This window comes from Corticium candelabrum, chromosome 9 (assembly GCF_963422355.1).
Source record: "Corticium candelabrum chromosome 9, ooCorCand1.1, whole genome shotgun sequence".
NCBI lineage: Eukaryota > Metazoa > Porifera > Homoscleromorpha > Homosclerophorida > Plakinidae > Corticium > Corticium candelabrum.
Genome location: NC_085093.1, coordinates 7203437 through 7230752, shown reverse-complemented (window position 1 = coordinate 7230752; position 27316 = coordinate 7203437). Strand labels below are relative to the sequence as shown.

The window sequence follows — 27316 nt, the reverse complement described above, 5'->3', positions numbered from 1 at the left end:
TCCAGGACCGAGACGTTCTTGATTTAATACACTAATCTTGACTAATACACATTGCTATAAAGCATTCACGACACATGCAGTAGTCTTGAAAGTCACTCCTAGCTAGCATTTAAGCTGACCACCACAATCCATAAACTAAACAGGTAACATGTAATAGAATAAATCACGACCCTAATACTGAACGTACATCTCAGTGTTGTTAGCTAATTATTTCCTTGCCAACTCAGCCATGCGATTCAAAGCACTGCCAGCCTTGAACCATTCAATCTGTGGTTCATTTAATGAATGAAGTAGTGAGATTTCTTCATGCTTACCATCACTGTGTTTGACTATGCAATGTACAGGCTAAAAACAACAGCACAAACAACTGCACCTAAGAACAAATAGGCATCATCATAGCAGGTCACCTTTCCAGGAGAGAGCTGAACAAGATCAACTAGTGAAAGCTTGTCATCAGGATAGATTTTGTCATAATCAGAAGGGTCAGCAAACGTCAGTGGTAAGAGACCTAATATACGAGCATGAATCTAATACCATGCTCACACTAGAGACTTTAGAACCGTGCCTGGTACAGTAGAAAGGGATCTACATGGCCAAAATTAAAATTAACACAAGGCCATTCATTATCAAGTATTTAGTAGATCAAAACTAAAGGCAGTATTGAAGAAAATCTATCTGATCCAGCTCGGTTCTGAAGTTGCTAGTGTAAATGTAGCATAAGTCATACTTCATTCTAAAAAGACTCACCTTGTTTCTTCAAATTAGTTTCTACACAAACACAATAATAATGCTAGAAATACCATTGCCACAAACCAAGATATGACGTCACTTATACCATGAATTCTAGCAAAGCTTTTCACAATGACAGCACAGCCACCAAGATGTCTTGGCTCCAATGCAGCATGCTCTCGACTACTGCCTTCTCCATAGTTCTCACCAGCAACAACAACCCATGGAACACCTTGAGCCTATCAGTGAACAACATCCACAACCACTCTCAAAATAATGGAAGTGTGCACACAAAACCGAACGCAATAAAATTATAGCAGACACTTTGACAGAAAAGCTCATCAATTGAAAATAATTTGAATTGGGTGCAAATTATGTCTAGTGCATTAAAAACTCAAACACTGAAATATAATTAAAACAACACTGTCCAGATTTATGCACATTCTCACCATCATGCTCAAGCTTTGCACTTAGGCATCCTGACAGACTACTTGCTCATTTGCTGATATGCAAGTTTGTCTTGCTTCCTGCACCACCACGACATCCAAACATCTTACAGGTACTGTAGGATCTAGTTAGTCCAAACTTCCAGGTCAAGTGACTCAGAACAAAACAATGCAAACCTGAGGCAAGCAGCTTGATCCTAACCTACAAAGCTTAACTACTATCAACCTCCTGGTTTGTAGCTATGTAAGCAAGGTTTTTACTAAAACTTTACTGTTTCCTAAACTTAAGAAAGCTTAGGTCTAAATGCAGCACCAAATGAGATAGGCACTGTTGTCAATAGGTTTCAGTTCTAACCCGTTCTTGACATTTTGACACTAAGTACAAAAGACTGTTAACTGAGTACCTGTGAGCTAGCTATCAAGTTATGTACAATCAAAACAGCAAAATATCTGTTTGCTGCTGTACCAATTGAAGCACCTTCTGCAATGCAAATGAAATCACACACACACACACACACACACACACACACACACACACACACACACACACACACACACACACACACACACACACACACACACACACACACACACACACACACACACACACACACACACACACACACACACACACACACACACACACACACACAATAGCAAAACAGGTAAAGCTGAAAGTAGTAGTAGGTCTATAGCTGGTCGAGAATTTACAGTAACAAAGTTTACCAACCTTATAGTATCGTGCTACATCTGGAACTTCTCCAAACTCTCCTGTCAACTGGTTTCTTACAGAGTTGGTTCTGTCATTTTCAGCATTCACAGCTCTTGAAACACAATCAAACTTAAAGACACACTAACACAACACAGCAGGCAATAGAGAATGAGCTATTCAAAAAAGTGCTGGGTGGTCATCATAGGAGACTATTTGAACTATGCTACTACAGTAACAATATCTCAATTAACCTTATTATGCAAAGAAATGTAGAAGTGGCTCTAAAAATATTCATTCACCCACCCATAAACTCTCAAAAGAGTTTGAATCGAGTAAATTCATCAATTCATAAACATCAATAGGTAAAAACTCTCATGTTCAGTACCAAAAGAGAAAAACAAGAAAATGACCACGTAATAATAATACAAATTGCTCATTTAATTAATAACCCGGAGTAATAATGACAAGCACATCATAATGATTAAACCATAATTTATAAGCTACAAAATGCTACACACACTTAACCTTAATGCAAGAACTAGTCTACACCTATTTCCACAACACTAAACTCTCTATAGGTAGGTACACATATCAAGATGCTGAACCTACGGGATTCACATCTGACACACTATATCAGCATGAATTATGGTTGAACTACTGCCTTGGTAGTAAATTTACAACAACACCGACTACTTGCTAGAGTCAGAAAAGTGCATTCAGACTCAATTGACTACTTGCTGTAGTCAGGCAAGTGTATTCAGACTCAATTGCAGAAAACTTCCACTAATGATATTAAATAATTGCAATGATACCAAATTCAGCAACAATAAGCTTCATTGGTTATAAGATCCGTGTAATTATAATTTCTTAAATATTTGTGATAAGATCTAAACACTCGTGAAATTCTTTACAGTGTACAGAAACGGAGCTGCAAATGATGCACAACACTCATCCATTCTGCCAACGCCCCTAACTGCAACTGCTCAACAAAACCTTAGTACCAACTTCCAATTTCTGGTAGTGTTATAAGGCTACATTCAAAAATAGCAGCTTAGCATACAATGCGATAGAGAGCTTACCCAATGAGCATGTTGTTTGATATGTTGTCCAAATGCCCTCGATATTTCAGCCATGGCCCAGCAGCACTGATATGGTCAGTTGTACATTTTCCTTTCACCTACACAATAACTGCAGTCACCCTAAAATTATCTTGTCAGAAAAGTAGAACACTACCTTAATCAAGATAGGCACGTCAGTCAGATCCTGACCATCCCATTTATCAAATGGAGATAACAGAGCTAGTCGTTGGCTATAACAAGCACTTAAAGACCAGAATAAACAACGATTGATAACATCTACCTGGTAGGATGAACATTTACAGATATATTGCTGGAATCTGCAGGAGGTGCCTATAAGACCATTACTGTATAAGAACAGAAACAGCAAGACCGAGAGATTATCACCTGATAAGTGTCCTGTCCAGGATCAAATCCCTGTAACACAAAGAAAGTAACATTATGACACATGAGAATGTGACAAATACCATATCAAGAATGTCACACAACACACACGAGTTTAAAATTCTCCAAATTTGTTGGTCACCAGAGTAGTTAAATGTAAGAACACACCTACTTTATTTACAACCACGCTTACTTTCCTATTTCAGTGTGCACACATTACATTTTTTATACTGAAACTGGAAAAGACATCCGGATTTTGTACGTGTGAATTTCTTTGTCCTTGCTGGCTCTTGTATAAAATTGGCTACTCCAAAAAATAGCTACCTATAAACCTAGCCTCTTGCAGTCAGACCTTTCCCACCTACATGGCTACGCGAGACTACTACGGTATGTAGGCAAGAAGGGTCTGACTATGTAAGACTACTATAAACACTCCTAATCTTTATTCACGTTGAGCTGGCCGAGGGAAGTACGAGAAAAGACCAGGCTTTTAATCATATCTCGTCACATGATAACGTTTGACATATTGAGGTAATTAGCCCAACCCAATGTTCTCAGCTAAGGTTTCCAATTGCTTCCAGATGTCGTGGGAGAGTAAACAGGAGGTGGTAGGTTAACGCTGAGCTGTAACTTACAGCGTACAGCAACAGGTCAGTCGCTTGGTCCGACAAACTGAAGCACCATCGTGCACTATGCATGTTCCCCTTTGCAAATTCCCGTTTGTGATCGGTCTGTTTCTTAGATACCGTCTACACTAAACATCAGAACTCTAGCAAAGAACTATTGCCATGTACAGGATAGAGAACCTGATGGCCGAATTCTCGTAGCAGATACCAAGCAAAGACAGATGGAGCCCTATGATGACATCATGTACGTCTATTGGTCGGTAATGACATCACATCTTGTCTATTGGTTAGAATATCTTCATTAGCATCTGAGCTAATCGACTATAAATATGGTCGATCAGTTGGTCGTACGTACATTGCAACTAGACTACTGTATCCTTAGATATCTGGAACTCAGATAACAATTTAAACAATTTCAGGTGTTCATCTTAATGTCTTATTGCTTGCTTGTCCTACTAAATAGATAGTCTTTTCTGTTGTTATTAATTGAAATGGGAGGTTCTGCGTTTCTACACAATTGGCCAGACAACTGCACACAAAAAGTAAGATGACTTTGTGCAATTTCGCATTGAATCTTTAGGAGACAAAATTGTCTACATTTACCCACCAAATCGCAAGTGGTAGTTGCCAATGGTGAGGAGGCGACAGGAAATTATAAACACTGCAAACACACACACACACACACACACACACACACACACACACACACACACACACACACACACACACACACAATCAATCGATAAGAAGCTGCCATTAGACGATCATGCTCCCAGCCAGGTGGTTGAGTCCTGTGCACCACGCAGGAGCTATGGACTGTGCTAAGCAATCAATCTCCTGGAGTCTGGCCAGGTACTCACAGCTGCTCAACTGCGACGCCAACTGTGGTGTGGGTACCCAAAGTCCCACCCAAACCACAGTGGCTGGTGGACTTTGTCGCAGTCGGGGCCTTTGCCACCCCAGTCAAAACCCGGTACTCATGCATAAGTTGAGAGAGGCCATTGTGTGTGAGTTCCTTGCCCAAGGAAATTATGCAATAGCTCGCCATCACTGTGACTTAAACTCAGAATGTACTCACTCCATAAGATGGCTCTCTAACCAACGAGCTATAGCACTACAAGTCCTGTCCTGTTCAAGAGCTACTGTGAAAACGATCATGCTTGCCTCCAAGAGGCAACATACACACACCACACACACACACACACACACACACACACACACACACACACACACACACACACACACACACACACACACACACACACACACACACACACACACTAAACACACTAATCCACCTAGATAATGTTATATTAATTGAGTCTCCAAGGATGATCTCCCGGAACATAAACATTAGGGGTTGACAGGTATGCTAGCTGCAGCGGCCACACCACTAGAATGCGCAGTGTTGATTCAAATCTGGTGAAATGTGTTATGAACAGTAATATCAAAGGGCAAATGACCAAACAGAAAGTTGGGATAATACGCCTCTCCATCCCTCCTCCCTTTCTCTTCCCTCCCTCCCTCCTCCAGAGATTAAAATAACAGTCAGTCATCAGACGTTGTCCAACTATTCTTGCCACTTGTCTGAGCACCTATGACCCATACACAGCCACGATTGCTGGTACCCTATCATTAGTCTTGGTGGCCAGGGAGATGTTGCATCCTTCATCTGCTCATGTGCTTTGTCATTATTTCTAGTCATTTCATACAGTATGTTGCTACTGTAGATAATTGCCTTGTAACCCACTACGAATTTGTTTAGAAAAATCAGTTAAGCATCCGTTACCTTTTAACCATATTGGTAGTCAAAATAAATAGATAAACAATCCTTTCTTCAAGACCAAGCTAGTGGTAAGGTGGTAAACACACTCAACCTTCCGCTTCATAAACACTGATAGATAGTAGAAACTTTTCAAAAGTAAGGCACCTTTGTGTGGGTTTGAAAGACTGATAACTAATTAATAGCCATTGATCTGTTTGTTCAGTCTTTCTCAAAAGTTGCTGGTACTTTCGCTTTGATACATCAACCCGGAGTTAAGCTATGAATCCAACATGTCAATTGTTCTTAGACCGTCGTTTCTAAGTCAGCGTTTCTGTTGATCTTGTAACTTTGAAACTTCTAGCTCAAGATGCACTGCACCCACTGGTACAGTGTCCATAAATGCAAGAGGAAATGCATGGCATCCGTTTCAGAGGATACACGACCTGTTTATGCAGATTAATGCCACAGAACTTCCCCGTGCTACTTGAATCCTGATAGAGCTATCAATCTTTAGTGGGCAGACAAACATCAGTGAACAAAATCACCAATACAATTCATGAAATTTATGCCTTTATATCCAGTTCTGCCAGCTGTGAAGCTACTGCTATGGGATCTCTAGTTGAGAAATTTGGAAGTTTCGGTGGAGTCATCAATAGACACAAAATTAGCTGTTATTTGCTATTTTTCTGGCTACAATCTCCTAATGCTTTTTCTTCAGACATGATGATAAAACACTGTTTAGTGGTGCATATAGTGTTATATTATAATGCTTTAAGAATGATTAAAAGAAAAGTTTCACAAAAACACAAATAGCATTCTAATGACAAAGCCTTATTCTATTGGTAGCTTTCTTTGTAAAAACACTCTCTAGAAAAGAAATTAAGCTTCCAACTTGCGGACATGTTACCTGGAGCAGTGATGATGTATGAATAGCTTACTTTCTTGTAGAAAAAGAACAAAGATCCAAACGCGATCTGCTCTTTTATCATTTGCCTCTTACGAACTAATACCGGGTTTACACTAAACGATTTGACTCAAGCCTGGCCCATGCTAATTTGGCATGATTGGTGGCGTATTTAGACTATCTGGGCTAACTGGGCATGGTGGTCCATTTGGCATGCTTTGTGCAAGCGCCTAAAGAAGACGTTACTGTTTTTGCTTCTAATCTTACTTCGTCGATTCCGGTGCAAAACCTTTCAAAATTCTTTGAGATGTTCATCAAAGTCTTCAAGGTTGCAAATACTAGTAGAAATATGGAAATACGCAAAGGAAAATATACTATATGCATTGTTGCCCAGTAACACGAAAATATGTAACACTGGTTAGGCTTAGCTCGAGCCTGGCCTTATGGTTTAGCTTGGACTAATTTAGCACGGGCTAAACGCACTTAGATCGATCCAAAATCATTTACACGGGGTCAAATTAGCACGGGCCAGTTTGACTCGAGTCAAATCATCTAGTGTAAAGCCGGTATAAGAGGTACTGAAACAGTGGCTGATGAAGCTTTGATTACATAATTCTTCTGTTGCATGCATGCAAGTTTAACAAGAACATCAAATGTCTACAGATTGCCTTTGCACCTGATTCAAGTTCAGTAGAGTTTCCAAACTTCAGCTGTCCTCCGCATCATCCTGTTTTAGTACAAAACTGTAGGGAAATACAGGAATGGCAAAACAGATGACTTGCAAATGCAAAAAGGAAGCTACTCATACATCATCAGCACTCCAGGGTAACACTACACACGTTGGAACCTCAATCTCTCCATCCAGAAAAGGTTTTGTTAATTTGTACTACTAGAATCAAAGATGCTAGTACTATCATAGAAAGTCACTTGCATTTTGTGGAAGTTCCCTATAATGCTGTCATGAACATCATGAGGGGTCAGGTAACTCAAAAATCAGTTCTGGCAATGTCCTCATCTTAGATCATGTTGCATGACAAAGATAAAAACTAAAGAGCTGATGTTCCGATACGTTCCAGCCACCTATGAAACAGCTAATAAACATGTCAGAGCTTCATGAAGGTCGACTCCTCACAAGCAAAACAGTAGTGATGCTTGCAATCAAGTAGCATTAATATTGAAGACTGAGTAATGTAACCCAGTGCTTAACAAATAGCACAATCCACATTCATAGCTTCTTGTTTGCAATCCTGTGCTGTAAAATTAAGAGAATGGTCAACTTCGTCTTTATAACACTAAACCAGCTTCTTCTTCATTAATAAGTAATTTTGATGCGTGTAGATAGTCAAAAAGGCTTGAATATCAACAATTTGTCAGTGTAAAGGCTACGTACGAGCCCATTTACTTAATTACTTAGACACAAATTTAAAATGTAAACGTAGAAGGCAAAATGCCAGGAATTTACATAGCATTGTATACCTGTTTGTGTGTAGCTGCTGACACTTAGAGCTAAGTAGGGTTTTATCATTTACTACTTTGATGTGGGCATTGACTTTCCTGACCTTATTTGGCAACTCATCTCCATAAGGGCTTTTTAGCTTGAATTGGTGACCTGTAATAGCAATTAATAAACACAACAACTACACAACAAGTATCAAACATAAACATTGTCACCATTTGGAGCAGTCAAATAATCTGTTTCTGGATTAAATGAAAGATTGCCAGCTAGAGCCAAAGCAGTTACAATCTGTAGTAAACAAATATTACACAAGTATTATAGGCTCAACAACTGACCTATAACTACAAAGCACTGACTTCTGGAGAAGCCACAAATGCATGAGTAGCTGGATTGGCATCATTCCGACCAGTAAAATTTCTGTTGTATGAAGTCACAATGGTGTTTTCTTCACCCATTTTTACGTCTTGCCTGTTTCAATGATAAATATCAACCCAATATCAACAAATAGAAGCAATTTAAGGACTAGAAAACACTGCACACCTATTCCACTGTCCAATGCATGGACCACAAGCATTGGCCAGAACAACGCCTCCAATAGCCCGAAGTGGTTCACTCTACAAAATGTAGCTTCTAAGTAGCTTTATTGTATAGACATTGGACACAGTAACGCAACACTAACAAGTCCATCTCTTTCTATGGTAGATCGAATTTGTTCCGACCCAGGAGTTACAGTGAACTGAGACCTACAATGTAAACAAAAATAAGCAAAGGCTATTTTACATCATAATTAATAAAATCACACAATTTGTGCGTGTGTGTGTGTGTGTGTGTGTGTGTAGAAAGTTCTAAAAAAGACATTCTGCAGTTCTGCCACTGCTCATCAACATAACCACATATTGAAGCAGCTTTAAAGTCTTCAATGCACTCCTTTCCATATTACTTGCTGACAGAAACAGTACCGGGAATTCCGAAACAGCACCCAGGGCAGCAATACAGAAAATAGGATTTTTATGGAAGAATATCCGTTCTCAATAAGCGTACGAACGGTTCGTAGGAAACTCTGGAAATTAGCAAATTGACTTGAGTACTAGAGAGTAGCCAAGTGTGAGGCCCATCTTGTAACGTCCTGCATATATATTATAGTCTTTAAAACCTTAAGAGTGTGACCAGGCCTGACAGCCCTCCTACACTTCTTGTCAGACGTTTCTTTAGAGGTTCCTTCGTCAATCCACAGCGTAAGACTGCTGTCTGGTTGCCAAACCTGTACGCGCACTGTAGTATAGTAGCGCACATTACTAACATAGCCTTGGAATATTGGCCAACTTTGGGTGCCGACGTCAAATCACGCACCACAATCTAGATTCTCATTAGCGGCTCATGCACTGTACATGAAACAGTTTCCAAAAAACACCTAGTGGGCGGTCTTTTCACTGGCCGCTGATTTGAAAATTCCTGTTATGATGAGTTCAAGTAAAGTTCCAAATTATTACCATAATGCTATGTTAACATATAGTGAGGTTAGAAGATATACAGTCCTGGCAATAAGTAACCTAAAATTTTTGTAGTATCGTATTGTATGGTATCTTATCCTACTGGGTATGATATTATATCGTGTATCTTATCCTATCATATATTGCATATCATATTGTGAATACGTGGTATTGGTATTGTGTATTCTATCCTACTGGTATTGCGTATCCTATCCTACTGGTATTGCGTATCCTATCGTATGGCATCCTATCGTTCTATCGCATGCGTATCGTATGCGTATCGCTGTCAGCTTACATATTGCCAGTCAACTTTCAAGGCTGGGATATCTCAGTCTAGAATGTTTATAATAAAACTAAATCAATTGATTATATATACTGTCATCCTAAATTAATGTCCCATGTCTTCTAATCCAAATTGCCTCCTTGGATCGAGCAGTATGGATCGGCGCATTGTCGTGCTGGAAAACAAATTCCTCTCCTAGTAACCGCTGAGCATCAGGAAGCATGTGGTCATCGAGAACTCCTTGGTAGGCAAGAGTGTCTACGCGGCCTTCTAGTCTTACTAGCTAGAGATCCAACGCCATAATATGACATGCTACCCCACACCATAACACTTGGTGAGTGTTTTACTGTAAAATCACAGCACTGCAGCAAATACTCTTCTCCCTTATGGCACCAGACGTGCAACGCTCCGTTGGTCCCAAAGCTAATTTTGGCTTCATCGCTAAAAAGGAGATCTCCACGCCTCCAAATTTCAGTCACAATACGTTGTCGCCCATTTTCGTCTGAGGCGGCAGTGTTCATCTGCTAGCAGCAGTTTCTTAAGCAGCCTCCAAGAATGTAGCTCACTTCATGCAGTCGTCTTCTAACTGTACTGCAGGAAATAGCAACTTCAGCCTCCTGATGCAGCTGAAAGAATAGCTGTCTCGACGTCTTTTGCCTGTTCTCAATAGCAAGGCGCTTCAACACCCTGTCGTGACGTGCGGTTGTTTTTGTTTTTCTACCAGGACGTGTTGCATAGTCACAGCTACCGTTTGACAGCCTCTGCAGGCATTGATAAACTGCTGTCTTCAATCTTCCCACTTGGACTGCAATCTGGCGAGTGGTATGGCTTACAGAATGCAGTGCTTCAATCTTTCCTCTAGTAATGGGACTGAGCTGTTTTCCTCATGGCATTACAGCAACTCACAGTGAATGAGCGAACCAAACAAACTTGTGTAATGAATTCAGCTGAAAAGGAAGTAGCAGATGACATACAATTTTGCTGGCTTTACTCTAGAGTTTTTAGCAGCTGAAACATTTCACGCATAGATTGACTGTTTGGAAACACCAGAAATGGCTAATTAACTTTTAAAGGTTAGTTGCAATGTTCCGACGCTCATTCTTCTACTGAAAACTTAAGCAACAACCTTTCTAATAGTACAATGCCTAAAACTGTCAGATAAGACTCCCAAATTTAAATCTCCCCAAATCTCTCTCCCTCTCCCTCTCCCTCCCTCCCTCCCTCCCTCCCTCCCTCCCTCTCTCTCTCTCTCTCTCTCTCTCTACATATATATATATATATATATATATATATATATATATATATATATATATATATACACTCAAACCTCCCTTATCCAGGCAATATGGGACCGGGGAGTGCCCGTATTTCAGAATGTCCAGATAAAAGAAAGAGGTAACGCGCGTTAGCTTTGGAGTCCCAGACCACCTTAATGTACATGTCCAACGTACTCTAATTCTGTCATGTACTAAGTGTCATTACGATAGAAAGATGCGTGTACCCTCTTGTACTCCTCTTTATTTAAGACAGCAAACACATGGTCTTTGATTTTATCACGATGTTTCCACACGTCCGCCACAGCAGACTTCGGAATTCCGAAGATTTCCGAGGCGTGTCTCTGTGACTGACATTTGCTGATTTCATCAATGACCTTGAGCTTCGTTTCAAGACTGATGCAGGCGCGCTTCCTTTTCTTCGAAGCCATACTCCCACGCACTGGCACGTGAATGCGACTGAACATATGGGAGTTTGTTGTTTACGCGGTGTGTAACCTCGGAGCCCCAAGACCTACAAGTATATGTGCAGGGTTTCCGAGGGTGCAAAGGTGCCCGGTCTAGGGAGGTGCCCGGATCTCGGAGGTCTGGATAAGGGAGGTTTGAGTATATATATATATATATATATATATATATATATATATATATATATATATATACACACGTATATATTATGTAGTACTAATATTTCTTTATAATTCCCAGGGCATAACCCTGAGAAGATGCAAACACACAGAACCAGAACCTAAAATGTCAAACTCAAAGTCATACACAGTGCTTAGCAGTAACAAAATTGATATGAAATGATAGAAAACAGGCACCAAATAATACATGTCAATTGTGTGTGTGTGTGTGTGTGTGTGTGTGTGTGTGTGTGTGTGTGTGTGTGTGGTGTGTGTGTGTGTGTGTGTGTGTGTGTGTGTGTGTGTGTGTGTGTGTGTGTGTGTGTGTGTGTGTGTGTGTGTGTGTGTGTGTGTGTGTGTGTGTGTGTGTGTGTGTATAATGCCAAGCTATTATACAGTAGACTGAACCTGGACTTTGATGACTTGTGGGATTTTCCTGTTACTGTAATGTAGTTATGTTTAGGGACTGGGTGGGTAGGGTAGTTTGGGGTAGTCTGGGGCAGTTTGGGATAGTTTGCATAGAAGAAGAGAATATATATATATATATATATATATATATATATATATATATATATATATATATATATATATATATATATATATATATACAGTACCGGCAATAAGTAACCTAACATTTTTATTGTATGCATATGGCATGGTATTGCATATGGTATCCTATTGCGTATCCTAGGGTATGGTATATCGTATTGCATATCATATATAGTATTGCATATCATATATAGTATGGTATGGTATCTTATCTTAATTGTATGGTATCATCTTTTATCTTATCATATCCTACATGGTATCTTTTATGGTATGGTATGGTATGGTATCCTATGGTATCGTATGGTATGGTATGGTATGGTATCGTATCGTATGCATATCGCTGTCAGCTTACTTATTGCCGGTACTGTATATATATGTATATATATATATATGTGTGTGTGTGTGTGTGTGTGTGTGTGTGTGTGTGTGTGTGTGTGTGTGTGTCTGTGTGTGTGTGTGTGTGTGTGTGTGTGTGTGTGTGTGTGTGTGTGTGTGTGTGTGTGTGTGTGTGTGTGTAGTACGAAGAAGCAGTTGCTGACAGTGGTGCCTTGTTCTTCCCACTAGCAGTGGAAACGTATGGTTGTTGGACTCCTAGTCTGAATACTATTAAAACTATTGCATCTAAAGTAGTGACTGCGACAAGTATTCCTTTTACACAAGCGTATTCTAATTTAATGCAACAAATGTCTGTTAATTTGTGGAAATTTAATGCTTGCATGATACAAAGTAGATTAATGTTAGATGCTGATGTAATTGCTTGGGATTTGCCGGTTTTGTCTGCTTGGGATTTGCCGGTTTTGTCTGTTAGTAGTTTGTTATAAATATAATATTATCTCTCCCTCCCTCCCTCCCTCCCTCCCTCCCCCTCTCTCTCTCTCTCTCTCTCTCTCTCTCTCTCTCTCTCTTCAAAAAAATATATATGTATATATAAATGTGTGTATATATACATACATACATAAATACGTATGTACATACATACATGTATATATACATGTATATATGCGCTGGAATCTCTTGGCTTGTGGACTTGAGCAAGTCTTCAGACATTGAGAACTATTGCAGCCAAACTAAGACCTCTAATGGCATCGATTTACAGCAAGTGTTCTCCAACCTTTGCAGCAGCTTTCTGTTCAATTGTGACAACACTATGCTAGAATGATAATTCGTAGATATTTGCTAAAAATTGACTTTGACTACATATGTAGAATAATTGGGGTTTTGTTTTGTTGGGGATAATGCTTGTTTGTTGGGGTGGATGTAATAGTTTTATACACACACACACACACACACACACACACACACACACACACACACACACACACACACACACACACACACACACACACACACACACACACACACACACACACACACACACACACACACACACACACACACACACACACACACACACACACACACACACACACACACACACACACACACACACACACACACACACACACACACACACACACACACACACACACACACACACACACACACACACACACACACACACACACACACACACACACACACACACACACACACACACACACACACACACACACACACACACACACACACACACACACACACACACACACACACACACACACACACACACACACACACACACACACACACACACACACACACACACACACACACACACACACACACACACACACACACACACACACACACACACACACACACACACACACACACACACACACACACACACACACACACACACACACACACACACACACACACACACACACACACACACACACACACACACACACACACACACACACACACATATATATATATATATATACATGTAGATAGTAGCAGACATCAAGAATGACAAGTGTCATGCACAGTTAGTTCTACACAGACACTTGCTATACTTTGCTTTCAGTCCATGTTCCAAAGCTTGAACAGCAATGCTAGCTGACCGACTCATGTCTTCATAGCTGCTGTTAGTGCAACTACCAATAAGGGCTGTAGAAACACATGATTCTCTTGATATCATATAATTCATATCATAGTCATAGCTTTTACAAACGAAAACTTCATCAACTTACCAACTTTGATATCTATTGGCCAGCCATTTGCTTGTGCAGCTTCTCCAAGCTTTGAAATAGGATGAGCAAGATCAGGAGTGAAAGGACCATTTACATGAGGCTCCAACTGCCAAAACATACTGATACTTAGAGATGTAATACTTAGATAGAAATGTAAATCTCTTATAGCAAGAAGAGGTAAGACCATTTGTTGTGTGTTTGCATGTGTGAATATTTATTTACATGTTGTTGTTTTCTTGTTTATCTTAAGCTCTCAGCATAGCACCCCAACTGCATCATTCACATTATTCATATATTAACTAGTCAATATATGCAGATTGCAGTTAGGTTGCCATCTCTGAGTAAAAAACACAACAAATCAGTTAAATGTATGGTAAGGAGCTGATATTCATGTCTATTAAAACTCAATCATGAGAAGCTTTCTCCTTGATAATTACCAGAGGCAAAGTCTCAGCTAATTATTCATGAAAGAGATTATCTGACTACCTTATGACCTTGGTCAATTAAACAGATATGGTGTCCTTATCATGCACATGCATTATCTTACACTTGTAGGTAAGCTGTTCAAAGTTTACATGTGTATTTACTCGTTGCTAGAATGATTATGCCTAGGCTAATTATTCTTAAGATACACCTCATGAAACTAAGTCAGTAAACTGAATATGTCTCTCTACAATGCATTTTAGATGATATCGTAGAATTGGTTGGCAAAAATAGGCACAACTTCTTTTAGGTCATACAGATTCTACACTATTCCACTGATCAGGTTTGCTATCCCTTTGAGCACTAATAACAACAGTAGAAAACAGCAGAAATGTTAATAACTTACAAGCTACAGTACCTGTAAGAAGCACCAAAGTGCTGCATGCTACATGTGTGTGTGTGTGTGTGTGTGTGTGTGTGTGTGTGTGTGTGTGTGTGTGTGTGTGTGTGTGTGTGTGTGTGTGTGCGTGTGTGTGTGTGAGTGCGTGTGTGTACAACATAATTGGCCTATAAAATGTCTTCTATGTTATGAAAAAGAGAAGTATGGCTGCCACGTTGACACATCTGCCAAAAGCATATAAATAAAACTCAATCACTACAAATTCACACTACATCATCGAGTGTATGTAGGTTTGTAACTAGAACTTCTGCTGAAATAGGTGACATCTCTGTGCATATTAAAACAAAACTACAGTACACCCTTGATTATCTGGACTTTCGATATCTGGACTTTCGATTATCTGAACAAATTCTGTGTCCCCCAAATTTTTACGTTCCCGGATAATGCATTTCCGGATAAAGGAACTATAATGTATTTCACTTCATACTAATATGCTGTACACTATCAAACAAATGAGCAGGCTGACCAATCAACTAATTAACACCTAAGTTCTCCCCTCTCAACCCCCCAAGCACTGTGACAGCTAAACATAGCTGTTTCACAATTCAATGGACTCAGAGTGATTAACCCTACGTGTAAGCAAGGGTTAGAGTAGTCGTCTCACCAGAAGTAGCAACTCGACGGTCATACCAACTCGACTCGACAGAAATACCAACTCAACGGAAATGACCATATAAACAACTTTGGAATGTATAGCATGCGTTCACTGGTACTCGTGTAATCTCGACATATGGTTGTTAGAGCTTGTCCGCCAGTCTAGGCAAAGTCACGCAAAAAGTTCCAATTTTGATTACTAATCATAACTATCAAATGTACCTTCAAGGTCATAGCCAATGGAGAGTAGCCTGCGACAAAGCACCCAAGTGATTTACGGTATAATGATAGACTGCCTGTCCTTTCTCAGCCACCTGTATAAACAAGTGTTTAGTGTGACTCGGCCATCTGTATAAACAACTTTTTGGATGCTTGTGTCTAGTGACATGCACATGGTGTTAAAATCAATCGTTGGGTGTTTCAGGAACACACGCCTAGGTAAGTTTCCTGCTTTGCAGTGCATTCTACTGTACAACCAAAGTACCTGGAACTGGAAAGAGGTCAAATTTTGCCTAGGGTTCAGCACTGTTAGTGCTCTCTTTCATTGAGTAAAGGAGCATTAAGGTACAGCCTCTCACAAATGAGCGAATACATAACAGAGAACGTAATAATCTAATAAATAGGCAGCTGTTGATGGCTCTTCTAGTGACATGAATGTACAGTAAGTGTGAAAAAAGTACTATGGAGGGGATTTAGTTGATATTTATCAACTTTTGACTATCCGGACACTTGATTATCCGGTCTTCTAACCTGTCTCCGGAGAAGTCCAGATATTCGAGGGTGTACTATATAGTGAAATAAACTTGTGCTGAATGTACTCCAGTCCCGGTCTCATTAACCTAGAGCCATTGGCCTAACAAGTCAAGAAGACTGGAGATAAGGTTAACACCACACACACACACACACACACACACACACACACACACACACACACACACACACACACACACACACACACACACACACACACACACACACACACACACACACACACACACACACACACACACACACACACACACACACACACACACACACACACACACACACACACACACACACACACACACACACACACACACACACACACACACACACACACACACACACACACACACACACACACACACACACACACACACACACACACACACACACACACACACACACACACACACACACACACACACACACACACACACACACACACACACACACACACACACACACACACACACACACACACACACACACACACACACACACACACACACACACACACACACACACACACACACACACACACACACACACACACACACACACACACACACACACACACACACACACACACACACACACACACACACACACACACACACACACACACACACACACACACACACACACACACACACACACACACACACACACACACACACACACACACACACACACACACACACACACACACACACACACACACACACACACACACACACACACACACACACACACACACACACACACACACACACACACACACACACACACACACACACACACACACACACACACACACACACACACACACACACACACACACACACACACACACACACACACACACACACACACACACACACACACACACACACACACACACACACACACACACACACACACACACACACACACACACACACACACACACACACACACACACACACACACACACACACACACACACACACACACACACACACACACACACACACACACACACACACACACACACACACACACACACACACACACACACACACACACACACACACACACACACACACACACACACACACACACACACACACACACACACACACACACACACACACACACACACACACACACACACACACACACACACACACACACACACACACACACACACACACACACACACACACACACACACACACACACACACACACACACACACACACACACACACACACACACACACACACACACACACACACACACACACACACACACACACACACACACACACACACACACACACACACACACACACACACACACACACACACACACACACACACACACACACACACACACACACACACACACACACACACACACACACACACACACACACACACACACACACACACACACACACACACACACACACACACACACACACACACACACACACACACACACACACACGCATGCACGTGCCTAAAAAACCTAAAACCTAAACATCAGAGCTGCCTCTCAGAGATCATGCCCCAGCTGTTAAGCTGAGCCCTGTCCACTACTCAGAGAACTTTGGGCATACGCTAGCAAACTCCTGGAGTCGGGCCAGGCACTTGTAGGAGCACCGACTTGTGAAGCCAACTGCGGTGTGAGCACCCAAAGTCTCACCAAGACCCCAGTGGCTGATGTCACACACAGCCGATGGCCGCTTAGGTCACTAGTCAATGACCAGGTACTCATTTATCCTCCTGAGTTGAGAAGTATGTGTGTTAGTTTCTTGCTTAAAAAATTATGCCATAGCTCGCCATCACTGTGACTTGAACTTGCGACCCTTCAAGGTCCCGGATGTAAACACTCCATAAGATGACTTCCTAACCAACTGAGCTATCTCTCCTCTCTCCTCTCTCTCTCTCTCTCACACACACACAGACAGAAGTTCAAAAATGTAGAACCATCCAACTGTCTCACCATTCTCTGATAGTAGTGCTGGTGGATCGTCTGCAACTGTTTATTCATCAGGTAAAACCTGCTTATTTGTAACTGCTTAGTTTGCAGTAAACCCTTATATCACACTAGAGTTTGCAGTAAACCCTTATATCACACTAGACTATCTAACATGTAGACATGCTCTGTTGCAGATAGTGCTGCTACTAAGAAGGAACCTAGCTTCAGAGAAGTACAGTACTTCACCTATCCATGGCAGACTGCAACTTTAGAACAGTCGATTGCAACAACTTGAACCTAGAGACATGTCATAAACAAAAGCAGTCTGCTGTTTTAACAGGCTCATCAGAATTTGTGCATGCAACATGAAAGTCAGCTGCAACTGACAACACAGGGAGCTCAAAGAACCCTTGCTATCACTTAGTCCCCGGCCAAGACCTTCAATTCGATCAAATGCGTTGTAACCATCGTGGGACTAACTGCCATTCGAACAGTGGGTAGACCAACAGTCAACTACTACAATCAGCTCGGTCACCACTCAGAATGTCTAAAGTACAGGAGAAACAGGTGACTTTTAGTAGCCATGCCCTAATTCTAAATGCCACTTATCGCATAGCTAAAATAACTTACACTTGAACGTTGGTCATCAATCAGGCATCTTCAGTACAAATGCTAATCATTCATGTTAATTAATAGACTGAGAAGCTCACCCAGAAAGTGCAAAAGTACCATATACAGGCTGTAGTTGACTATATCTGAGATATCCACTATACAGGGTCAGCTTCTTTTCGTACTAAACAGTTGTTGCAAAAGGTGAGGTAGGCCGGATGTGGTTAGGTGCATGTTATCCATTGGTTCCAGCAGCCAGTTCTTCTACTACAGTGACAAACTGCAGTCTATGCACTGTTGGTATTGCGTCAATTGCTTAGCTAGCTAAACGGTTTCAGCTAGTCAGTAAGAGTGTCAGAGCGACTCAGTCTAACGCAAGTTTCCCCTGGTTTATCTTCGTTTCTAGTGGATATACGTATTTAGCCTCTAGTAAATTATAATACCTTGCACAACTTTTGCCTCAACAGCTCGTGTGCATACAGTTGTGACATTTCTTTGCAATATAGTAGTACTAGATATAGCCATGGAAGAAGCTTTTTATTTCCAGCGTGACCAAATTCTAGTCAAGCTGACGTAGATATACTGAAGACGAACTTCAGGGAGACTTACAAGACTGCGGTATCAAACGAAACAGTTACACCAACTTTTGGACGGCAAATGAAGCAGAAACTGCCTGTCATGGTGTCAAAAGCAGTAGCTATTAATTAAAATCAATCGTAACATTTCAGTTGTATGATCATCTTGGCTAAGACTCTATCGCCGTTCGACTTATTCACGTGAAGTACGCTTTAAGACCGATACCTTTGCCTCTGGCTAATTTGGATAGGTCATTGATGAAAACAACAAATTTCAAACTTCTTGCTGCAAAAGACGTGCAAATGGGTGAATCAATTTCGAATGATGCAGTCTACATTGTAAATTGGCATGGCACTCTTACAACAACACTGCCAAGAACGTTTGCATATCTCGCCATTCAAGTGCAAAAAATCAGAGTCATCCATACAGTCCTAGTTGACATCTTCAGTGACCGATACAGCAAACTTTTAATCAATCTTTTGAGCAGATGACACCAACTTCATCTACCATTCCGTTTGTCGTTCAAATTCTCTGTACCAGATCAGGGGTGTACCGCATTAGTGGGCTGATATACTTTAGTCTGTGGAAGTGAACAAAGCTTAGGTACCCAAGCTTTACGTTATAATCACAACAAACGCTGCTTTAAATTGCAGAGTATGAGAGATTCCTTATTGGCATCACAAAACGTTGATGAAATTCTATGCACTCACAACAAAGCAGATACACCCCTTCTTTTGCACTCTCAGTATGCTGCGAAAACCGATCACAGAACAGGTGTTATCAAGTCCCCCCAACAAAGACGTCGCCATCACAGTCATATATTGGTGTAAATTATGCTGCAGACTGTTGTTTTTTTAACTTCTACTGCACAAAGAATGAAGCAGTGTACTCGATGCTTAGACATTTCAGCTGCCGTTCAAGTATTTGGGAAATCATTTAGCAACTCACTCATCGGGTATCACGCATTCACAAAGGTAATGGCTTGAAATTGGTAAAACATTTGAATGCTGTTTGAATTCTGTTACAGTGTGCATTCCCCTTCACTTATCTTCTCTTGTTTCATACGTGGTAGCTGTCTGTCGTCTATGACAAGACCTCCAAGGGTTCAGATTCTTTGCTGATAGTGAAAAACCTGCATGTCTATGGCAGCCAACGCAACCACGAGAGTGTCAACAGGATTCGATCTTGGCCGCTGCAGTCATGATCAACATCTGACTTATACATAGCGTTCTACGCGCTGCACTTTAGTCTACTCTCGTTTCACAACGGAAACTGGATGCATACGTTCTTGATGCTGTTTGACGTCCTAAGCAACTGCAGATAGTCTAGAGCATATCTGGAAAGGCTAGAAAACAAGATGATGCGTGCATACCGATCTGGTCGTTGGTAAAACCAAATCTCTGCATCATTAAAGCACACACTCTCACTTGCTACAAACAAGACAAGCTTATATGGTACCTGTTAGGAAACTGTACTTACACACTATCTGTGCGTCGATCCCTAAAAGTTTGACTGCTTCGTTTCTTATCTATTTCTTGTTGATATTAATTAAAAACGCAACATTAATTTAATTAATGACATCATCTCGCTACAACTTGAAAAATGCTGGTGACAACCCTGCTAAGTAACCTAACATTATTATCATATGCGTATCATATTGTGTATCGCATGGTGTTATATCATATTGTATTGCATATCATTTTGCGTAAGGTAAAGTATTGAATATGGTATTATTGCCTATCATATTCTATTCTATGGCATTGGTATTGCCAATGGTATCATTTTCTGTGGTATTGGTTTTGCATAGTATAGTATCGTATTCCATTGGGTATTGTATCCTTTGGTATTGAATATTCTATCCTACTGGTATTGAGTATTGTATGGTATCAGATCGGATCACTATGGTATGGCATCTTTTATCGTATCCTATCGTATGGTATCGTATCTTTTATCGTACGACATCCTTTGGTATTTATCATATCTTTTATCATATCGTATCCTATCATAAGTTTATCCCTGTCACCTTACTTATTGCAGGTACTGTGTCACGTGACGTGCGGCCAGTTACAAGCGCATGTTGAGGTGGTGTATATGACGTATTGCACAGCAAGTGTGCACTAAGTTACTTCCGATTATTATCATACTCGCACTTATACTTATACACGTCACGTGACCATGGTATAAATAATTTATCTTATAATTAGCATCCATATGACTGTTACTAGCACTCAAAGCGGGGTTATAGCCCTCGGCTTCACCTTGGGTAATAACCCCGCCACTCATGCTGGTAAAAGCCATATAGCACCCACGTGACATCTTTTCAACAACAAAGTTGTTATATTCGACAAAATAGTGTACATACACAGTGTGAATCAAAATCATTATTGAAAATAAAGCCATTAAATCTGACACTGTTAGAACTACAATACTTATTCTTCATGTAAGAAAATCATGATGTTAAACCAAGTGTCGCTAAGACAAGGTCATGAACTTTAAGGTTCACTGTCCATGCTCATGAATGACATGCATAAACAATTCCTAAAAATGTTGCATTTTGTAAAAGCAACCAGCAAGCAATAAGACAATGTGCAACGCATCCTCGAATATTCAAATTTAGCTTGTCTGAACCCTCGCATAACTAAACAGTCTACAGAAACAGAAAGTGTTTACTCATGCATAATACATTACCTCTACATGAAAGACATTGCTGCGACAAAGAACAAAGACTTTCTGTCCTGACCATTAAAAAGACATGCAATTGAGATGTTAGACATCCTTAATGACTGCAGTTGCTTATTTTCATTTAGCCTCGTCCCCAGGCGTTCGCCTCGCTCCTCTGTGCAATACTCGCACATCACATGACTACGCTGTCAAAGTGAGGAGAATGCCTGGTATATTCTGAGCACGTCATGATGAAGTGGGGCCCCTTTTGATTCAATTATGTAATGTAAAAGATGCACACTCTCATTTGCTTGCAATTTTGCCCCGTAATTGCTGCGTGCGATCTACACAACAGTCTTGTGAGAAGCATGCAAATTAATTAACTCGCATGACAGACTGTTTTGCCATGAGCTTGCCATAAAGGCGCTTTGCAACAGCAGCTGAGCACATTGACAAACGAAGACGTCTGTTACATTGAAACAATTTTTGTTAAAGCTTGAAGATGTGCATAGATCTAGACAGATGTGCCTTGGTGGAAGCATGGTACAGCAACGGGCGTAGACGTAAATTCTTGAACTCTGTTGTTGCTATTTCGGGGAGGGAAGTCTTGTTTTTGGGCTAGTGTAGGCATAAATTCGGTGAGATTTAAGATGTTATGCAACATAAATCTCGCAGCGGCCAAAACGTGCCATTGTCATCGCACATCATGACATCGAAAGGTTAGATCAACAAAACTTACTTTGCGCCCGACTGTTACAGTCTACTAACTCGGAATTGCAGCAAACATGCATGGAATTCTACACCTCACTCTGCTGGCATTGTCACCGGTCCTAGTCTATCCATGCACGCGACGTTACAGTGTAGTCTTCACATGATGGTTTCTACCTCATTAAGGTCAAATTATATCATTGCATAGTAGAATCAAAAGGAGGCCCCATGTCATCATGACATACTTGAAATATACCAGGTGTTCTCCTCGCTCTCATAGCCTAGTCATGTGATGCGCGAGCGCTGCACAGAGGAGCGAGGTGAATGCCTGGGACGAGGCTAATTTTCATTAATCTTCATGTTCATGTTCATCATTTCCGTTTGAAAATTAGTACAATAAAAGGATTTAATAATTGATTAGAAAGCTAGGCAATGAAACATAAATGCTTTGTTGGCTCAAGCTATGAAAAAAGTAACTGGAAATCCAAGGCCTCATATTACCAAACATTTCACATATCTGAACATCACCCCTGTGAACAAAGATGCTCATATTTGTAAAGACGCACCATAATAAAAACAGCAAGGAAAAAGATGGCATCAACACATTTAACCAAACTTCTATTATGTACCTCACTCAAGTTGATTTCAATTATCTGATCATACTGAGCTCCTTCATCAGCTCTCAAGATCTCTTTAAACAAGTCTGCATTAGCTGCTATGTCTATAACATGACATCAAACTATTATCCCTACTAGCATAGCAGTCCCATACCCTTCTTTACCTGCTCTCAATGTTGCCTTCAAATAATCAGCCATTCTGCTGTTGTAGGGAAACACAGATGTTGTGGCTCCAATCTCAGCTCCCATATTACACACAGTCGCCATTCCTAAACAACATAATGCTAACATATAACTAAAATATTACAAAACAACAACCAAAAAGTACCCACTAACCTGTACAAGAGATTGACTCAACTCCGGAACCAAAATACTCAATTATAGCTCCAGTGCCACCTTTCACTGTGAGAATATCAGCAACCTTCAGTATGATATCTATCACGCATAGACAGTTTATGTATAACAACTGCATATTATTGAATACTAATGGTCATGTTCCCAGCATTGCCCACAAAACACAGATGTATGTACAAATCACAGTCTGATGCTATACTGCAGAATGCACATGTTTCAGTTACTGACAGATATAGGGCTTTTTCTCACCGGGCCTAAAAGCACTTCTCCATTAGTGTACTAAACTTGACTGTTCACACTGCTCCTCATCACTGATTACAAAATTCAATGCCCTTCTAAAGCATGTAGGAAGCAGCTTTCTTTACAACTAACTCCATTAGTGGCATTAATTTAATAAAAAAATTGAAGCACATGACACCTGCACATGACGGCGAGTACGCAGGCTTTGCTTGATCCTGTTTATCTATTTCTGGACTCTGCAGGAGACCCAGTGAAACGCCGACAGGAGGCAGAAATACAACGTCAATTGAGGACAAACAGTCTCCCTTTCCCTCGATTCTAGTGCATGTGCTCTGCATTTGCTACCTCTAGATGCAGAACCGTCATCGTTGTTGTCGCCAAAATTGGTTTCCAGCGTCCACTGTTTCTGACACTCCATCTATTGTACATTAATCCCAGAAATAGACTTTATCGCACGTTGAACATGCCATGATGTTTAAATATAGACACTAATGCATCCTGCAGGTGACTCGCAATCATAGTTAGCTAGCAGTGTAAACACATTTGCTCTAAACCTGTGCTAATCATAATTTCTCTATCTACAATTAGCCTAGTCGTGTGTGAAAACGCTTATAGTGAAATGCTTTCAAATGCTCAAACATGCATCCTCTATATGGCAAGAACACCTCAATTGAGGACTCAGCAGAGACATCTCAATGAAAACCTGAAACTCGCATTGCCATCGGCATGTACACCTTCGTCTGCTTGCATAGTTTTGTGATTATAAGTGTTACAAACACACACACACACACACACACACACACACACACACACACACACACACACACACACACACACACACACACACACAACTGTTTGGTTTACTGTCCAACTGCAATAATTCCTCTTTCAACGGGCAAGTTATTTCACAGTTAAAGATTTACACGACCTTCTGGAAACACTAAAAATAGTTTCTTGAACAGTTCATGCATGTAGTAATGTTGTTGCAAACTACTGTTTCTTATGTGTGATAAGTACACAGCTTCTGGTTGTCAACTACCTACCATGCTACCTCTGTAATACATTGCAATAAATCATTGTTACAAGGCACAAATATGTCAACACTAAGAACAGTTGTCGAAATCCACGAGCTATCAAATTAAAGAAGTTTCCCAAACTACATAACTAACAAGACAAACTATAAAGATCTAAAACAGTACCTTTGTTGCTGCATTGTTTTATGTACATCCAGGAATAGCAAGGCAAAGGTGGTTGTGTAAGACCACGCCCATATCTAAGTCACACCCATTAAGCCACACTCTACGTTAGCACTTGAATGTCCAAACCCTTATGTGTACCCACTAGCCTAATTTAGAAACTTATGGCTGTACTACACTACAGCATTCACAAAGCTATTCAATTAACATCAACATAACGATTAGCTGCTTTGGCCCACATGCAGCAATGTCTGTGCCACACTGAAACCGTATTGTGACTGGTGCATGCGTGACGCACACAACTTGGACTGGTGGCACTGCTACACAAAACGACACACACTTCAGTGTCACATATTCTAATTGTAGTTATAAGACTGAGGGATTGATAGTCCTCAATTTCCTAATTGAATAAACTACAGTGATCGCTCAAGCTGAGCAATTTTTACTTGCAGTGTGTGCCTTGATGTGGATACTGTGTTTTGAATTCGTGCATAAATTTCAGCTAATTTTCGTACAAGCTATATCGTATATATAAAGAAATGTGACAAAGACTATCTGAGGATGAATGTGTAATTATAGTAGGACAAGAGCTAGTGTGGCGATGAAGAAGAAAATGAGCAATGGCATGGTGGGCCAGTAAATAGCATGGCAGGCTGCCACACTTTTATCCCTGCTGCAGTTCAAACAATGATAACTAATTAGCAAAGACCATACACCAAATCCAACACACCAAAGGGCACACCACTTCTTAATAGTTTTCTTGCTCAGAGCTATGTTACGCTACTCTGTATGTAGTGAGCTTACCCTTGGGAGCTGTCCAGCCTTTCAACTTTCCAGTTAGTTTCACACCAATAACCTGCAAACAACTATATAAGCACATATATCACCAGCTTACAGACTACATCACCTTAGGACATTTAAGTTCCCAAGGCAGCCCAGCCATGACATCAACAGCATCTGCTCCTCCCACACCAATACACAAGCCAGCTAATCCACCACCATTTGGAGTGTGACTGTCTGTTCCAATCATTAAAAGACCAGGGAATGCATAGTTTTCTAGCAGAATCTACAATAGAGTGATAAATGGATAACATTAAATGTACAAGTACACAAAATTAAACATATCTGGTTACACCTAAATCCTTTGTTTCACATAACACACACACACACACGCACACGCACACACACACACACACACACACACACGCACACGCACACACACACACACACACACACACACACACACACACACACACACACAATAGTACAAACAAATCACCTGAAACAACCCACAGCCTATAATAGAAAACAAAGCCATGTACGTGTATGCCCACATGCATCCAAGTCATTGAACTGAATATTTGGCAACCATTATCCCTGCCAATTCAGATTTCTTATCACCTGATGGATGATTCCACTCCCTGGCTTCCAAAAACCCACTCCATACTTAGCAGCAGCTGCTGATAAAAATTCATAAACTTCAAGATTGACATCCTATCGAAGCAAGCAAAATTAAACCATTTCCATATCAAAATAAAGCATAGCTTTACCTTTGCTTTAGCCAAGTCTTTTTCAGCTCCCTGTTGAGCCTCAATAAGATGGTCACAATGGATAGTGGAAGGCACTGCAACCTGTCAACTCAACCCTTTATCACGCTAGCCAACAAATGTTTGCTCATATGCAAACAACAAACCTTTGGTAATCCACTGGAAATAAACTGCAACATAGCCAT

The 27316-nt window shown here is 40.6% G+C and overlaps 1 protein-coding gene across 2 annotated transcripts; it reads right to left on the bottom strand.

The window, feature by feature from the left end:
• Positions 1-27316, bottom strand: LOC134185089 (aconitate hydratase, mitochondrial-like). 2 transcript variants are annotated; one of them, XM_062652879.1, is made up of 24 exons: positions 27278-27316; positions 27135-27215; positions 26986-27078; positions 26492-26650; positions 26389-26440; positions 24131-24229; positions 23959-24063; positions 23807-23898; positions 14417-14522; positions 14240-14333; positions 8778-8841; positions 8639-8712; positions 8455-8566; positions 8314-8386; positions 8202-8251; positions 3351-3380; positions 3247-3296; positions 3121-3196; positions 2967-3064; positions 1906-1999; positions 836-968; positions 748-768; positions 408-508; positions 1-345 (listed from the first exon to the last, which is right to left on the bottom strand). In XM_062652879.1, exons 1-24 carry the CDS (start codon positions 27314-27316, stop codon positions 208-210), a joined length of 2034 nt encoding a protein of 677 aa, XP_062508863.1. In that variant the 3' UTR covers positions 1-207. The 2 variants fall into 2 exon arrangements, with proteins under 2 accessions (XP_062508863.1, XP_062508861.1); XM_062652877.1 differs by lacking the exons at positions 27135-27215; positions 27278-27316 and having other exon boundaries at positions 1-135; positions 188-345; positions 26986-27097.

What these genes read in the sequence shown, in the direction of transcription:
- LOC134185089 (XM_062652879.1), bottom strand. Translation starts at nt 27,316, where the DNA reads ATGGCTATGTTGCAGTTTATTTCCAGTGGATTACCAAAG. An exon ending in TGAGTCAATCTCTTGTACAG is followed by an intron (nt 24,064 to 24,130) that starts GTTAGTGGGTAC and finishes TATGTTGTTTAG; the next exon opens with GAATGGCGACTGTGTGTAAT. An exon ending in CTGGACAGGACACTTATCAG is followed by an intron (nt 3,297 to 3,350) that starts GTGATAATCTCT and finishes ATGGTCTTATAG; the next exon opens with GCACCTCCTGCAGATTCCAG.